This window comes from Amblyomma mixtum, chromosome 5 (genome assembly GCF_055824585.1).
Source record: "Amblyomma mixtum isolate Tamu chromosome 5, ASM5582458v1, whole genome shotgun sequence".
Taxonomy (NCBI): domain Eukaryota; kingdom Metazoa; phylum Arthropoda; class Arachnida; order Ixodida; family Ixodidae; genus Amblyomma; species Amblyomma mixtum.
The window spans coordinates 72,567,237-72,585,610 of NC_143016.1; the positions used below are offsets into that span (position 1 = coordinate 72,567,237).

An 18,374-nucleotide genomic window follows, 5' to 3' on the forward strand; every position below is an offset into this window, starting at 1 on the left:
CAAGACGTGTCCGTGCGGCGCTGATTTTAATTGTTTGTTTCAAAAATGCTCCGAATTTTGGGGCAAACACAGTGCACGCAACATGTAGATTAGTCTTTATTGACCATTCTGTATTTACAAGAGGTTCCGCACTAACCCACGTGACAAGTTAAACTCTGCATGAGCACAGACCGAGTTAATTGCTTCTTGTGCATAATTGGCATAATAGTGCACTCATTGGCTCTCCAGTGTCCCGGTGAAATTAGGGATCCTTTTAAAACACACGGAGCACAGATATTTTTCGCTGGTATGGGCAATCAGTAGAAACGAGACACCAAAATACTGCAACGGATAGTCTCCGTGAAGACGACGTAGAGGAAGTGCCCGGTGTGTGCGTGCTTGCCGCTCGGGGCTAGCTGTGATCTGTACCCTGTGCTCCGGTCGTCCTTGTGCCGACATAGACTTCGGGCCACGTAACATCTTTGGTGGACGTGCCGGGTAAACGATCTCCACGCCACGCAGCTCCGAAGCGGTCGTCAGGCCGGGGCTACTACCATCATGGCTCCACCCGGCGAGTCACGAACCACTCCCTCTGCTCCCTCTGCTCCCTTCGTGGTCATGGCTCCTCCCCGTGACCCTGGTACCTTTTCTGGGAACGACGGTACCGATGTCGACGACTGGCTCAGCCTATATGAACGAGTGAGCACCTATAACCGGTTGGATCCCACCGTGATGCTAGCGAATGCGATCTTCTATCTTAGTGGCACGGCCCGGGTCTGGTACGAAACCCATGAAGAAGAACTGACGAGCTGGGACACTTTTAAAGAAAAGCTCCGTACTTTGTTTGACAGACCCGATGACCGGAAGCTCTCCGCGAAGAAGCAGCTCGCGTCGCGCGCCCAGTCGTCAACCGAAAGCTATGTGGCATATATCCAAGATGTCTTGGCGCTTTGCCACAAGGTCGGCGCCGCCATGACCGAGTCCGACAAAGTGAGCCATATTGTGAAAGGGATTGCGGATGATGCTTTTAACTTACTGGTTTGCAAAGACTGCACCACCGTGGACGCAATCATAAAATAATGCCGTCATTTCGAACAGGTTAAAAGCCGCCGAATTCCACAGCAGTTCTCTCGGCTCCCTAATACTGCCGCTACTTCTTCCTGTGAGGAACAACGATTACCGTCCCGCGCCTCTTCCGATGATGACCCCGTTGCCGGCACTGTGACCCGCATCGTTCGCCGCGAACTGGAAGCCCTTGCGCCTGTTCTGCCCCGCCCGACCGCACCTGATAACCCACCGTGTCGCTGATTCAGGCCGTCGTGCGTCAGGAACTCGCTAACCTGAACCTTCCTCCGGCTGTGTGCACCATCAGAAGCCCGGACACCCCCCAGCCACCTCTCTCTGTTTATCGGCGCACCTATTATTCTCCGCAGCGTTATCGCAATCCCAATGAGTGGCGTACGCCAGACGACCGCCCCATCTGCTTCCGGTGTTCTCGCATAGGCCACATCGCCCGACACTGCCGCAGTCCATGGTCTTCACCAGCCCGCAACGTCTGCCCTTCCTTCTACAGTTCTACCTCGACCCGCACTTTCTCGCCCCGAGCCTCGTCCGAAGCATCTGAAGCAGCCATTCCCCCTCCACGCCGATTCTCCCGCTCTCCGTCGCCGCAGGGCCGCCGCTCTCGCTCCCCACAGTCGCCTTCAACCAGCCGCTCCCATTTGGAAAACTAAATGATGCAGCTCCCGGAGGTGACGCTGCATCAACGACCCGGACCACAAATCCTCTCTCGACCTCTCGACCAAATCTCCTGGACGTGTTTATCGACCGTGTTCCTGTGCGCGCCTTGATTGACACCGGTGCTCAAATATCAGTGATGAGTGCTGCCCTCCGCCGTCGCCTCCGCAAAGTCCTCACGCCTGCAATGTCCCGTGTGCGTGTCGCGGATGGTGGCACGCCTGCTGTCGACGGTACGTGTACCGCGCGCGTTACTATTGCCGGCCACAGTATACCGGTTCAATTCACCGTGCTGACCACCTGTGCCCATGACCTCATTCTTGGCTTGGATTTTCTGACTGACCATTCCGCCCTCATTGACTGCTCGGATGGCGTCCTACACCTCGAACTTCCACTGCTCGATTCAGAACCCGTCGATATATCCCTGCGACTGTACAGTACCGATTATGCTCGCCTGTCATCCCGAACCGCCTCTTTCGTTCCACTGACCCCATCTCGCCCAGTTCCTGATGGCGACTATCTCGTTACGCCCAACCTTGACCTCCTGCTGACCCGTAACGTTGCCCTACCTCATACCATCGCCACCATCCAAGCTAACGCCCTCTCTCTGCCTTTCCTCAACTTCGGCGTCTCTTGTCAAGTGCTCCCGTCCGGCATCTGCGTGGCTACACTATCTCCTCTCGCTCCTTGCCACGTCGCCCAGTTGGCCAACACCCCTATTCAAGACACTGCCACTCCGCGCCGGCAGTCTCCACAGTCGCCCGACGCCTTCACGACCATGATGGCCACCGACCTCAGTCCCGACCAAACTGCCCAGCTTCGTGCCCTTCTCGAATCTTTTTCGGATATTTTTGATGTCAACAACACGACGCTGGGCCAAACTCTCGCCGTCAGGCACCGCATTGAAACTGGCGATGCCCCTCCCATCCGCCGCCGCCCCTATCGAGTCTCTCACGCCGAGCGTCAAGTTATCAATGCGGAAGTTACTAAAATGCTCGCGAAAAACATTATCGAACCCTCGCACAGTCCCTGGGCCTCACCCGTCGTACTTGTGAAGAAAAAGGATGGCTCCTGGCGTTTTTGCATTGATTATCGGCACTTGAATAAGATCACTAAAAAGGACGTGTACCCCTTGCCGCGTATCGATGACGCCCTTGACTGCCTTCATGGTGCCAAATTTTTCTCATCCACAGATCTTCGCTCCGGCTACTGGCAAATTGCTGTAGACGACCAGGACCGTGAAAAGACCGCCTTTGTGACACCTGATGGGCTTTACCAATTCAAAGTTATGCCTTTCGGATTGTGCAACGCGCCAGCCACATTCGAGCGCATGATGGATGCCCTTTTGCACGGCTTTAAGTGGTCCACCTCGATGACGTCATTGTCTTTTCGCCCACGTTTTCCACTCATATCACTGACCTTTCCCAGATCCTTTCCCTCTTTCGTCATGCCGGCCTGCAGCTCAACTCGTCTAAGTGCCGTTTCGCGCGCCGCCAGCTCACCATCTTGGGTCATGTCGTCGACAATACGGGGGTCCACCCTGACCCTGAGAAGATCCGCGCCGTCAAAGACTTTCCCCAGCCACGTTCTTCTAACGACGTCCGAAGCTTCTTGGGGCTCTGCTCCTACTTTCGTCGATTCGTTCAAAGCTTCGCCGACATCGCCCGCCCCCTAACCAACCTTCTGAAGAAAGACACCACCTTCATCTGGGGACCCGACCAGGCACAAGCGTTTTCCAACTTGATATCGAAGCTTACTACCGCGCCAGTTCTCGCCCACTTCGATGTGACCGCTCCCACTGAAGTTCGCACTGACGCCAGTGGCTACGGCATCGGGGCTATCCTCTCACAGAGACAATCCGGAGAGCACCGTGTGATCGCGTACGCCAGCCGTCTCCGCTCTGCCCCGGAGCGGAATTACTCAATTACCGAACGCGAGTGCTTAGCTCTTGTCTGGGCTGTTGAAAAATTCCGCCCATATTTATACGGCCGCCCCTTTACAGTTGTCACTGACCACCATGCGTTGTGCTGGCTCTCTTCCTTGAAAGACCCTACAGGACGGCTTGGTCGTTGGGCACTCAGCCTGCAGCAGTACCATTACTCTGTACTCTACAAGTCTGGCGCTTGCACGCCGATGCCGACTGCCTTTCCCGTTACCACGTTGGCCCGTGTGACAATCTTGGCACTGACAGCGAGGATGCTCTGTGCTCCCTCTCTGTCCTCGCTAACATGGCCGAAGAACAGCACCGCGATGCCGAGCTGCGCTCCATTATCGACCGCCTAAACACCGCCCCATTCGACCCTCCGATGCGCCGCTTTGTGCTCCGTGATGGAGTTTTATACCGCAGGAGCCTTAGCCAAGTTGGCCCAGACGTCCTTCTCGTTGTCCCCGAGCACCTTCGCACTGCTGTCCTCCAAGAGCTGCATGATCTTCCCACTGCTGGTCACTTGGGTGTCTCCCGTACTTACGACCGCGTGCGTCGTCGATTCTTTTGGCCGCGCGTCTACCGCTGTATACGCCGCTATGTTGCTGCCTGCGATGAGTGCCAGCGCCGGAAACGCCCCACCACTTTGTCAGCCGGTCTGCTTCAGCCCATTGACGTCCCACCCGAACCTTTCCATCGCGTCGGCTTAGACCTTTTGGGACCATTTCCGGAATCCGCCTCGGGCAACAAATGGATAGCTGTTGCCACAGACTACGCTACCCGTTACGCGATCACACGGGCACTGCCCACCAGTACGGCTACTGATGTTGCCGACTTTCTTTTGACCGACCTTATCCTACATCATGGAGCTCCCCGTCAACTTCTGACCGACCGAGGCCGATGCTTTCTGTCCAGAGTTGGCGCTGACATTCTTCGGTCGTGCTCTACGAAACATAAGCTCACCACCGCCTACCGCCCGCAGACGAACGGCCTCACAGAACGCTTCAACCGCACTCTCTACGATATGCTGGCTATGTACGTTTCTCCGGACCATCGCGACTGGGATACCGCTCTCCCCTATGTGACCTTCGCCTACAACTCCTCCCGCCATGACACTGCCGGTTACTCCCTTTTTTATCTTTTGTACGGCCGCGAGCCCCTTCTGCCTCTGGACACGCTGCTTCCCACTTCTACTGCCCCGCAGTCTGCATACGCCCACGACGCCATTACTCGCGCTGACCACGCTCGCCAACTCGCACGCTTCCGGCTCCTCGCTTCCCAGACCTCTCAGCAGAAATTCTACAACCGCCGTCACCGTATGGTCTCCTTCACCCCTGGCTCCCTCGTCTTACTTTGGTCGCCATCTCGCCGCGTGGGGCTCTCTGAAAAACTTCTGTCCCGCTACATCGGTCCGTACCGTGTCCTGCGCCAAGTCACCGCAGTCACCTACGAGATCGCTCCGGCCTTCCCCGGTGCCACGTCCTCTCAGCATCAGACCGATGTTGTGCACGTCTCTCGCCTCAAGCCCTACGTCTTGCAGTCCCCCTCAGTACCCTGATGAACACCGAGAGGGTGCCTTTCCGACCGGGGGGGCCATGCAACGGATAATCTCCGTGAAGACGACGTAGAGGAAGTGCCCGGTGTGTGCGTGCTTGCCGCTCGGGGCTAGCTGTGATCTGTACCCTGTGCTCCGGTCGTGCTTGTGCCGACATAGACTTCGGGCCACGTAACAATACCATATCAGCTGTAAACCCTAACATTCTAATGTGATGCCAGCAGCGCAGTACTCACTTTTACACTTTTCTACGTAGCACCAGTTCTTCGCATGCTGTGCGCTCAAGGTCTTTAACGACATAGTCTTTCCGAAGGCAGCTGTGTCAAAACCGTGAAGCTAGAAATGTGGCTGCTATGGCAAAAGAAAAAAAATTGGCAGTGGCTTAGCTCTGGTTAAGCTTGGATATGCAAGCGAAAAGCTGCAGTTATGCTTTATTTGATGTCATGGCTGTCGCAGTTCGCGCAAAATGTACTGGGAGCACCACGATAACAGTGTAGGCAAGCGCGTTATGTAGCCCTCCTTGCGCATGCGTAGTAACTGTGGTAAACACGCGGCTGCACTTGAAATCAACGCTGATAAAAGGAGAGCCACACGCAACGAAGTCACGAGATGACGAGATACACCGGCCAAGGCCGGCAGCAGCCGGAAGCTGGCGACAAGCAAAGCCGCAGAATAGTCAAGGTGGATGGCATAGCCCGGGCAACACAACCGGTGGTCCTTAATTCAGGGTAACGAAACGGATTCCAAGAGTACGCAAGCGCAGCAGGGGTGACAGAAAGTTAGGTGGACGGATGGGATTAAGAAGTTTGCGGCGATATGGTGGCCGCAGATGGCAAACGACAGGGTTAATTGAGTAGACATGGGAGAGGCCTTTACCCTGCAGTGGGCATATTCAGGCTGATGATGAAGATGATGATGGATGGGATAAGAGCCGCTGGCCACGACTGTGAGCGAGCGCGATTATTTTATGAAAAAGAGTTGAACTTACCAACCAAATCTACACTATTAAAATATTTTTGAGAAGTAAATAAAATTGTATATAAATCGTTATAAATTAGAAATACGAAACTAATTATTTTTCTCTTATTTGTGTTTTTTCGCAAAAGTCACTTTCGGCGCTTCTGTTGCGCAGCATTTCGACGTCGCCGGCGCTTGGTTCTAGACCGCATTCGACATCGCCTTCGTGACCTGTGTAAATTAATCTTGCAAACACTATGGAATTTTTCTAGGTGGATGGAAAGCAATGGCTCTACCCTTCGTGTCGGGCGGCAGCTTGCGCCACCCAGTTTATGATTTCCACCTTGTTAGTTTTTTTCTCCTATTTCGTTTTTAAAAATCTCTAATTTGGCTATCTTTTTCTCTCTAAATTCAGCCGTCCTTTGAGGTCCTTCACAAATATTCCAACCTACACTTTGTCGATGCCTTGCTTTTCTCATCCACTCATTCGTCCTTCCTAGCAAACAGCAGCGCCCTCTCTATACACGATTTTATTTTCGATAAATGGGAACTCATATGGGTGGATGGATAAAGCTGAACCCTTTAAATCGGGCAGTGCCTCACGTACGCCACCTAGCCGTGACTTGTGAAGTTTTACTCCTGTCTTAATTTTAGCTGCCAATCAAATAATCTTTGCTTACTTATTTTACCCGCTCAAAATTTATTTTTCCTTCACTGTCCTTAAACGATAATGCTTTCAATTAATCAGGCCCACTGCTTTCAACTGTAGGGTGAAGCTCTTCACAGAAAAGTATTAAGTGTTCAGCCGTTTTCTCCTCCTCTCCACACGCACCGCATAACGTGTCTGTCTCGTTGTACCTGACTAGATATGTCTTAGTCCGCAATACTAAGCCTCGAATAACAAAGAGCTTTTACTAAAATTATCGTAGGTATTTTCTTTGGCAATTTCCTGCTTAAGCATTCTCTGTTGCAGATTTCGTCATGGTTTATGGTTTATGGGGTTTAACGTCCCAAAGCGACTCAGGCTATGAGAGACGCCGTAGTGGAGGGCTCCGGAAATTTCGACCACCTGGGGTTCTTTAACGTGCACTGAGGTCGCACAGTACACGGGGATCTAGAATTTCTCCTCCAAAGAAATTCCAGCCGCCGCAGCCGGGATCGAACCCGCGTCTTTCGGGTCAGCAGCCGAGCACCATAACCGCTGAGCCACCGCGGCGGCCGCAGATTTCGTCAGTATCCTTTTTTTCCTCAGAGCCATCTCTGTTTCTTTAAGCTTTTTTTAACCGATAACTCCTGATTTTCCCACCGGCCGTTGTCCAGATATTTTCTTGTCAGTTTTCTTGTTAGTTTTCTGCATTTTGTGTCCATATTGCTCACGTACAAATAACTGAAACTTTCCTAGCTAACTGCTTATCTACCATTTCTCTAAAACGACCATCCCATATCACCTAGTACCTCAAGATTTGGTGTATTGCCATGTGCTCTCAACGCAAGCCTCCCAACGTCGCGTTGTTTGGTTTCTGATCTTCCTCGAACCTCTGGTTTCATGCACAGGACCACATTGCCGAAAGTTAGACCAGAAACCATCACCCCTTTCAAGATCACTCTTACCACTTCGTACCTATTGTAATTCCACAATTCCCTACTTTTCCCGAGAGCTGCGGTCGTGCTACCTTTAGTCAATACATATTTTTTTTGCTCCGTCTGATACTGAGCGCCTTTAATTATCCGCACCCCAGGATAGTTGTACTTATCCACTACCTCTAGAGAGGCGGAACTCCAGCGCCGCTGGCGGCTACGATCTCCAAAAGTGACGCCCATCTTGGAAAAGAATATTCGAACGACCGTTTGTGGGTAGCATTTTTCATCTCCATTCCCGAATAGAAATATTACAGCATAGAAAAAAAAATTATCGACCACGCCCCTTATCGACTACAGCTAACACAGAAGACAAAGACACGCTAGCACTGTTTTCGTCTTTTTCGTGTTGCATCCACGAGGGTGCGTGGCTGATGTCGCGCGGTGGGCGTGCACGGTTAGCGTGCTCATTTCTTTTCTGCGATTGATCAGTGAAGCAGCAGCCAAGATGTCGTCAGCCGGAGCTTCCCGTCTGGTAAGTTGAGCGTAGTTTCCCGATCTGATGTCAGGTTCTGCTTGCGGTACTTCCTTGTACTACGCCGGTAGTGAGAAAGTGACGTTCCAAGCTGTGCAGCTAGGACCTTGGTCTTTACCACTTGCATCAGTGCAGATTTCCGCGAAGCCATGCACTCAATCATTCCTCCCGCACCGATTGCGCTATCGACTCGCCGCGCTTTGGCACCGGTCGACATGCTTGCAGTTGCTCGTAGTTATCTCTAGTGCCTTTCGCTGCTGGTGTCGCGCAGTTACGCAGCGTTCTTCCAATTTCTAAGCTGCAAGAGGAAAAGAACGTTTCAGTGCGGCAATGTTGGCGGCTGTGTTTACCCTACGCATGTAGTGCAGTGAGCATCACATTAAGTAAGTGTATATGTGGCTGTTTCCAGTTCTCGGGACCAGCCAGAAATAAGACGATCTGGGGAAACGTTTAGCATTCTTTGTCATCGATTGAGCACTCCTTGCACGAACATACTCGATTACATTCAAATTGGGACGTATTTTCAAACACTATCCTGACGAGGAACGGTGCGTTTAATATCACAATAACGTGCACTCCTTAACCGCTGTTGGCGACGAAAGCATTATTGGGCAAGTTGTCAGTGTCGTTGGTTTTAAAATATATATATACTGTTCACTACGCTTAACTCAACGCTGCGTATCCTAAGAAAAGTGGCCTTGTTTTGAGGCATGATAATGTCCCACTCGGCAGACGACTGACAGACCGCATCTGGATAAGAGCTCAGGAAAATGGAAGTAGAGAATTGATTGAATGAGCTTGATATATATGAGAGAACTCCACAGGTGAAAAGCTGTCACCGTTGTTTCTGCATCGGTGAACCTATCATTTTCAGCTTTTTCTTCGCAGGCCAAAAAACAATTTCTTGGTATTCTTGATGAAAATATGTAAAATGCTTACCTGCGATGATATTTCTACTGTAGGCAATGGTTATTGATTGGCGTGCGATATGGAACACCGTCAATTTGGATTTGTTTACAAAGGTTATAGGACTAATTTGGACGGTGTGTTGCAACGGCAAGGTTATCAGGTCGGGAAACGATTGCCTAAGAATTTAATTTTATTGATACGGTTTTTTAAAACAAATTTGGCCTACTCTTGCATTGCCCCATCAAAGTGCTCTATTTGGGCAGCCGCATATCTCCCATTGGATAGGAGTTGACAAAATAGAGGAATTTGTCTATTTGTAAACATAAGAAGTTGCGGAAAGTCCCCACCTTCACAGGCGAATATTTTCACAAAGCATCCGGCGGCTTTCTTTTCTGTCACAACACAATTTAGGCTCACACATTCGCGTCGTACTCCTAACAATACTGTGATTTTTCTACAAAATTCTGCTGCATAGGATGGAAATTGATAGGTATAGACGAGCCGTAAAGATCCTCCAGCTTACTCATCTCACTTCCGAGCCAGGTGTCACGCTTTAACAAAACTCTGCATGATTTCAATGTACTTCGCAGGTGAAGTACAACGTTCGCTGGGGCAACAAAAGCAACCAGAGTTCCATCAATGCATCGGATTTAATGGGTGAGTGCTACCTCGCCCAGTGATTGGTTTGGCAGGGTTTAGCGTATTCTAGTAGAACGTCATTGCAGGCTACTTGGTTCATTTCATTAAAAGATAAGACTGCGCGAATAAGACAAGGACAGGAGACACAGGAACGAAAACGACGCCACGAGTCCAGACTTCAAACTGTTTATTGATTAAACCAAGCACATCTTATATATGCGCAGAACCTCTTTCTTGTCTGAAGAGAGAAGGGTGCAGGCTCCCTGCAAAAATGCCTTGTCATATTGTGGCTAATTGGTGGCCTAGCGGTTTCAGCATTAGCCTGGCATGCGGGAGGGGCGGGGTTTGATTCCCAGTGCCACCAGGTGCCCACCGATAACACAAAGCTGCAAGCTTTTCCGTGCCTTGGTGCTGTGCTTATATCAGGTGAAATGCGTTTAGGAAATGGGTTGTCGACCCGAACTTGTATAAAAAGGGCTACAGTGGGCTTCACTGCGTAAGGCTGATTTTTGTCCCTCGCGGTGAGATTTTCTATCAAGTGAGGGGAAAGATCAATGCCCCTACCAATAGGCAAGTTTTACAGAACGAGCTGGGTCATCTCCGAGAAACGCAGCAATGGCTTTGTGCTAGAGTATTCGCCTCGCATTCGTCAGATGTTGAGTTTGATCCCCAGTATCGCTGAATCGTTTTTCTAATTGGTGCAGAATTTACCCTGGCCTTGTGATCGGCTCTTTTGAGGTGAAATCTTGGAAAAGGGCCTTTGGTCACCTGATTCTTCCTAGATATAAAATCTATCTCAACTGCACTGAAAACCACTTTGTGCGTTTAATCCCAATGTGGTCCTTTTTAGTGTACTCAGCTTGGGACAAAGACCCATTTTTAAGTATTTCACCATAAAGAAGCCCAGGAACAGTCCAGGGGTTAGCTTTTACGGATTGTATCACCGGTGGCCCCCGGTGGCACTGGGGATCGAAACCCGCACTTCCCGCATGCGAGGCGAGTGCATAATGCCTTTTCTCGGATAGACTGTTACAGCGTCAACTTCCTCAGCTCTGCATAAAGTTTCCAGGAAACAAAAACCAAAATGAGCGTCCTTCAAGAAAAGGCATCAACTAACCTTTGCTACTTTGGCAGAAGCTTCACCCTTCCGTGAAGTTCTCCCCATCTAGAGGGAAACGCACCGAAAACTTCGTAGAGCACTTCGAAAGTTCAGTGTAGTTCGAACACAGCTTGCTGGACTTGGCGTGGAATCCGGTTGTATTAAAAAAAAAATGGTAGGGCTTTAACGTAGTTAACGTGAGTAGGACGTGCGAAAGCACGTAAGACAACACCGCCTCTAAGAAAACCGCATACAAGGTCTTATCATCAGCCGCTATCGGCAGCCGCGCGCGGGGAGGGGATGTCGGTTTCGGGCGCTGACTGGCCAGCTGCACAATGCCTCCGCCGCTTCTTCAAACCATGTAAGGTTGTGGCTTCACACATACCCCGGGTATTTCAGCTTTGCTAGAGAAGCAGTGCTTTCGTCCTAGGTTTGCAGTGTTGTTGTTTCGCCTTTCCGTAAACAGCCACTTACAAGAAGAAAGTGCGAGCTGTTCTTGGGAAGAACAAGTACCTGGCACGAACTCTGGAGGCGACCAAGCAGAAGGTCAACAAGTTAGAGAAAGCCAACAGTCGTCAGCAGAAGGTTTACAGCCTGGCCTTGCCGCAGGTAAGAATGAAAGTTGCAAGGGTTTCAATGTAGTGCGTGGAAGAGGCGTCTTTCCTCTCCACATAATAGTGCGTCTGTCCTAAGCCTTGAAATATACAACGCGGCTTAAACTAGATTTTGCCAACCTGTAAAAAAGTTTGAGGCCCCTGTACTGTATATTTAGAGGCACCTGTATACTGTGCGGTGTCAGTGCACGGTGTCAGAACCCCAAGTGGACGAAATTTCCGGAGCCCTTCATTACGGCGTCCCCCATAGCCTGAGTCAGTTTGGGACGTTAAACCGACATAAAATAATAAACCAATCACCTATTTGCTAATTGAAAAATTTAAATTGGCCGTCTTTTTATCTTCGCGGTGGTTAGCGGTGGTTCTATGATGAGAGCGGAGGGTCCATATTGAGATATAATATAATCAGGATCGTGATTACACAGTTACAATTTTAAGGGGCAGGGCAGATAATTTCTTGCAGTCCAACGTGCTCACGTCTATGTGCCAACATCGCGATGATCTTAGGAAAACGAAACTCCGCGATCATCACAAAACCAACGCTGTGACCGCCTGACTGTTAATCCACTGCGGCTTTGTAAGATTGATATCCTTCAATCAGTGTACATGTGAAGGTGTTTATTGTCGCGATGCAAGGAGGTATAGGGACGTGATATTTCAATCTTGGGTGCTGTATTTGAAGCGAAGAAAAAACTCTGACCCAAGGGTATTACGCATTACGCCGCGAAATTTGACTTGAGCAAGCGGCCGCAGTAACCCGCCGCGGCTTGCGCAATATAGTAGTGAAAGGTGTGTTGCACCGGGCAACGTTGCCTGCCTTGTGGCACCGCCATTCCGCAAGGCTGAGTTGAAGTGTAAATAGAGGGCAATGTAAGTGGCGCTTTAAGAAAAACGTTTTTTTTTTTCAAAAACCTTTTGTTTATCAAGAAGAGTTCGGTTCAGGACCCTTTTTAAGAACGTTCTTAGTGGCAGAGATTTCTCCATTATGGCATTTAGCAACGTACACCTATTGTCAGTGATAAAGCGCGTTTTTCTTTAACTATTCCTGGATAAAGACGTGCCTGGCAGCGTTGCAAGACGCTGTCGCGTTCCATTCTTAGAGGCGTGCTTAACATCTTAACCACACATCAGTGACAAGCATCAGGCTTTCGCCTCCCCACACTTTAGGTGAACGAAGTGCCCCCCTCAATTTTTCTAAGTGATAAAGCGTGTTTTTTCTTTACTAACTCTTCCTTCAGATAAAGACGTGGCTGGAGATGGGAATACAGCACGCACGTACTATGTACCAGTACCAATCACGAGCCGTCACCCTGCTGGAAGAGATAATGAGTCCCGGTGTCGAATTTACTCTGGCCCGAGCCTTCGACGCCGACGGCGATGAAAACATTCAAGACCGGTGCGTATTTATTTACCTCTTGGCTTATTGACTCTCTCACATGCACGATCGAGACAAACAGGTTTCTGGAAGAATAATTAAGGGAACACTTCAGCTTCGCCTTCAAGGCACGACACGACAGCGTGAATTGTTTTCGCTACTTTCTTAATTCATACCTCAGTCGAAATGCGCACATTTTTTAGCATACATCCGTAGGCATACTAGACCACGTATTAAACCACAAGACCCGTGGGCCCCTCCTTTAATCAAGTCGAACGAACGTGCTTAAGTCGCTGACTTGACGTGCTTACGTCGCACCTTACCAGACCAATCTCGAAATAAAGTACGAAGGCAGCCGGCTTTTCCTTAGGACATCAGATCTACCCTTGGCCCGTTAAAATGGCTAGCTTTCGCCTCCAGAATTGGGCGCCTTCCCTGGAAGGTTTAATATAGGGAGGGGATATTTCCTTAGGTTCAATCTTAGGATATCTAGCCGTGCACCTTTGTTCGTTGGTACAGGGGGAGGTATTAGGATCCGCTGGTTTTGAGGATCCTGCCACAGTGGAAGCTACCGGCATCACCCTCACCATGCGGCATAGTAATCTGGGTGATAAATCAGCTCATGTAATAACATATTAAAAGCGAGCCTGTCAATACGCGCATTATACTACAGAACCAGTTCAAGAAAAAGAAATGGCTTCCGGTTTAGCATATCAAAGCACGAATTATTGCGAGAAAGCACGGTTTTTCGCAGGTGAACACCATCACCATGGACCTGAGAGCGCGATTGAGAGTCCACTGACCCAGGGAGTCAGTTATGCACCTCTCTTTTTATAATAAACGGGATGAACAAATTTAGAACGCGAATAAACCCAATTAACACTGCGGCCTATTGCTCCTGTGCCGCGTTTATACCACAACGTTGTCAACGCGAACGCATACAGCGCACATCTGTCACTACCGTCACAATGCTCAAAGCGTGATTGAGGTGTCCACTAACCCATGGAGCCAGTTATGTGCGTTCATTTCGTGACTATTAGAGGCTTCACGTCCACCCGTGGATTTTTTGAGGTAGAAGGCTAATAGTGCTTTTTGTGCACGGATTGAAGTTGATGAAGACGACGACGTGCAATGCACAGCGCGAGATTGCGGCAGCTAAACACGAGGCGTGATCGGTTTCGGGGACAGCATGGTGCTCTCGGCCAGAGGCCAGCGACTCTGATGTGTTAGCGCCACCGTGAGTTGGAAACCCATTCGCGGCAATATGTATTTTTTTCTGCAAGTATGCTAGAGCCTTCACGTCCGCCTTTTGGATTTTTAAGGCGAAAGCCTTTTATAGCAAATACTCGCGGTGTATGTCCATGCGCTGGCATCGTGCCAACTATGTCCTCTCCTCCTCGCAGCGGCGCAACCTCCTCTCCTCCTTAGCAACCGGCGCGCCGGGGGGGGGGGGGGGCGCAGCTGTGCTTAGCAACCATGACGTCGCACAGTCGCTGTAGAACGAGCGCGCGCGCGTCGGCGGTGGCAGCTGCACTGCCGCTCCTTCGTCAGACGTCTCCTTGCAGTCGAGTGAGTGAGACGCACGGCTCCGCAGCGGCCCAGTGATTCCGTAACTTGCTCAAATTGCGGCTTAATTCTCGGATAGTATTTGTCAATTAGGGGATAGTCGAAACTCCTTTCCGTAATCCATGCATGAATGAAGGCAAGACCGTTTTCTCCAGGAATGCGACTATGAAGTTAGATAATTCATGTTCTTTTAATTACGCATTGCAGAGAATAATGCGAGTGGGTGATAGTTACTAACATTTAAACGGGCTCCTTTTTTTGGATATCGGTAGCACCCGGCCTGGGCTCCAATCATCAGGAAGAACACAGTGCCTTAATGATAACTGGAGCTGCCAAGTTAGAATATTGGCCAAGGGTTCCGCGTAGCGATGTAGCAATACATTTCATACACTACCAGGTTTAACACAAGCGTTCATCTTAAGACTAAGTAGCCGGTTGAAAAGGATTTCGTACCTAATGACACCGCATGTCTCATAAAGGAACGAATGCTCAAATTGGACGTCTGTTTTCCGAAGTGAGCGTAAGGCTGGGTATCCGCGCCCACAGGAGAATGCGCAGATCACTTGGTCTGTGGGCCCAAATAAGGTCTCTTTTCCGCCTTACGAGCCTCACACACGCTCATACCCGCTTCCATCCCACCGGCATAGATTCAGCGTTTCTCAGGTGACGATGCTCACACCGAACGCCTGCACGTCGTTGAATGCGAAATTCGCACTCGCTCTTATTGCTCAAACAGCCGGGCACAAGACAGCAGAGAGGGCTGTCACGACACTGCTTAGTTGGATCTTAAAAGCGAAAAATACACTGCTTCATATCTGTCTCCCACACAGGCGGCAGTCCTTGCATCCTCCGGGGAAGCAGTGGGAGGACCAGTGCGGAGACTTCTCCGTGATCCCAGAGGAAGATGAGGACGGCAACCCATCGAGACGAATTGTCCTCGACATGCATACGCTGGACTCGGAGACTATTCTCTGGGCCGCAGGTTGTACCCCCACGGGCACTCTTCTTTCTTGTAGATGGAATTTCCCACTTTGCTCTAAATCAAGAAAACGAAGCGGAAAGCACTGGGACAAAACGGGAATCAACCTCTGAGTGGAAAAGAGCTTAATGTTGCAACCTGGCTAGCAGTGATGGCAGAGGAGATCTTAATTGAGTAACAAAGCCATGTTAAGATGTCAGATTCGCTGGTATTGCGATGTGTTTTTCCTGCTGAAACTTTGCGCCAATTGACGAGGGAGGTGCGAGAGGTGCATATATCAGCGTTGGTGGCAAATCAGTGTTACCTAATCTGCGATTCTGCCCAGCAGAATCTTTATATATATATATATATATATATATATATATATATATATATATATATATATATATATATATATATATATATATATATATATATATATATATATATATATATATATATATATATATATATATAGTGTGGGAATAAAGTGGCTCGTTGTGACATACATAAAGGGAACAATCAGCAACCAAAGAGCATAGATGTTTTTTTTTAATTTGTGCTGTTGATGAATGGGAGATTAAGAGTAATTATTTTATCGTTTAAAAATAAGTGCTTAGAGAGCAGAAGACAAAAATGATGGCCGATTTCTGCAGTTACACCAGATGCGAATTTGGCGCGTTATAAATTCGATTTTCATTTCGTTTCAGATTCAGTGTTCCCGGATGGCAGTGTTTCGGATAGCGATAGTGAGTTACAGTCCAGATTGGTCATTCTCTCCTTCACATACATTCATAGATATCGGCTGCTGACCCAAAAGGCGCGGGTTTGATCCCAGCTGCGGCGGGGGTATTTCGATGGAGGTAAAATGCTGGAGGCGCGTGTACTGTGCGTTGTCAATGCACATTAAAGAACCCAGGTGGTCGAGATTACCGCAGCTCTCCACTGCGCCGTCCTTCATAGGCCGAGTCGCTTAAGTCGTGATTCCCAATAAGAACAAACTACTGTAATGCTTTCAGACCAAGAATAAAAATCAACCAGTGGGGCGATTTCTTATACCTAGCGATTTTTCTATTGGCCCATGTAGGCATTCCGGCAGATTAATGAATCATTTTTTTTGCATTTTGAACCTCTCACTGCTTAGCAAAATCCGTACAGATAAAGCACAAGTAGACAACCAATCTTAGGCCTCCTCGCTTTGGTTTCAACAATAACCTGTTTTAGTGTTTAGGTGCTAGGAAAGGCCAGAAGCAAACGGTAATTAATTTAGAGTGCTTCAGGCCTTCTCAACCAACTGAACAATAACACTTCTGTGACGATTCCTTCTTTTGGGTATTTCTAGGCTTTGTTTTCCTATTTATACAGGTTCCTGTCTCGAATAAAGTTCCAGTTGGCATGTCCACGTGTTCGTCCTTTGTCCGTTTGTCTTTTTATGCCGATTGTCATGTATATATGTACATAACCAACTTGCCCTACGTAATGCCCCTATGAACGACAATGTTCGAGTAAATCAAAATTTTTGCACTATCCGCCCTAAACTGCCATATTCTTATTGCCCAAGATTTCTAATTATTAGCAAATGACGTTTTCACTTAGCAATATGCTACCTGAACCTACCAAATATCCTGAAAAAATTCAATAAAAATGACCCTTCGCCTTTTAATAGGGGTCACGCCTAGGAAAAGTCGCGGTGCCAGGTCTAGCGGACTCATCCGCATGCTGAATGGGACTCCTCGCTCTTCTTCAAAGCCGCCGGCACCAGTGCTTGACGGTGTGTTGGACTTTTGTTGCATCCTTCGCCTTGCTTGTAACAGCCAGATTTGCATCTTTTAAACTAGCGTCTATACCTTGGTCTTAAATGTTGTCTTTTGTTCAAGATTTTTTATTCTTTCTTCCGCAGTGGTCAATACAATCAGCAGCCCCGACTCCAAGATGTACAGGAGATCATCTCTGCCGCTAGCCGATCTTTTTTGTGATAACATCTCCACACAAGGTAGTTTGCCAAAAGTACAATTTGCTCCAAGAAATGCCCTATTAGCTCCGACGTCCATTCTGCTGGCTCAAGGACTACGTGGTACCGTAGGGCCCTCATTTTGATGCCCATAAATAATAAGCTGAAGGAGCCAGGAGTTAGAAGGATGCTGCTATTCCTTTGCCAGCACTTGCATCGTGGAAGATAAATGCGTCATTGTTGTTTGTCTTTGGAAAAGCTATGAGAAATAGCGGCAGTTTGTCAGGGTGGCGAAATTTCATCATCTTCTGTTTTCCTGTCCATCTCCATTCATTGCCGGACGTACTCCGAAATTCAGGCTCTCTGAATATTAGCTGAATCAATTTAATACCTTGCAAAGCCACTCTTGTCATGTCGTTTTAACTTGTTAAAGAGCCTAATGGGATTAACAAGTGCCGTTCTGCACTTTTTATAGGAACTATAGCGAGGAAAAGCCATGGCTCAAAGTCCAGTAGCAAACGTTCCTCTAGTCCCTCTGGGAAGCCTAAGGCACCAAAGCCAAAAGGTGCGGTCTTCTTCACTTTGCTTCTCTTTCTGAAATGGTTAATTGCTAATTTTTCAAGCCTAATTGTCCCAGCGACTCACTCGGATGTGTTACCTTCTGACTAGGAAGTTTTCCATTCTCACATAGCGGTCCCCGAAATGGCATCCGCGGCTCCAGTCTGAGCAAGAGGTCATCGTAGTCGGGAGCCGGTCACGACCGATTCGGCCTGTCCGCCGATGGTAACAAAACATCAATACAACTAGAAATGCAGCCTCATAGCTGAAGCCGAGTGCTTTTGCTTGTGCGTCGTCCCCGAAGAGAAGCGTTGTCTTTACTGTCGCTACCACTGATTTCCGTTATCTGGAATGTGATAGCAAACGAGGATTATCCTCTCAGAGCTGTTAGCATAAATTAAGACCATTACATGCGCAGCATCGAACAGTTGCCCCCAGTT

The 18,374-nt window shown here is 49.0% G+C and overlaps 1 protein-coding gene across 1 annotated transcript in view; it reads left to right on the top strand.

Moving 5' to 3' along the window:
- Positions 1 to 8,238: 8,238 nt before the first annotated feature.
- Positions 8,239 to 18,374, top strand: part of LOC149342657 (uncharacterized) — a 41,541-nt gene continuing 31,405 nt past the window's right edge. Inside the window, exons 1-7 of the mRNA XM_089546829.1 lie at positions 8,239 to 8,265; positions 9,765 to 9,831; positions 11,379 to 11,521; positions 12,765 to 12,922; positions 15,298 to 15,449; positions 16,136 to 16,174; positions 17,092 to 17,196. Of these exons, the coding sequence (XP_089402955.1) occupies positions 8,239 to 8,265; positions 9,765 to 9,831; positions 11,379 to 11,521; positions 12,765 to 12,922; positions 15,298 to 15,449; positions 16,136 to 16,174; positions 17,092 to 17,196 (691 nt within the window). The remainder of the gene's footprint in view (positions 8,266 to 9,764; positions 9,832 to 11,378; positions 11,522 to 12,764; positions 12,923 to 15,297; positions 15,450 to 16,135; positions 16,175 to 17,091; positions 17,197 to 18,374) is intronic.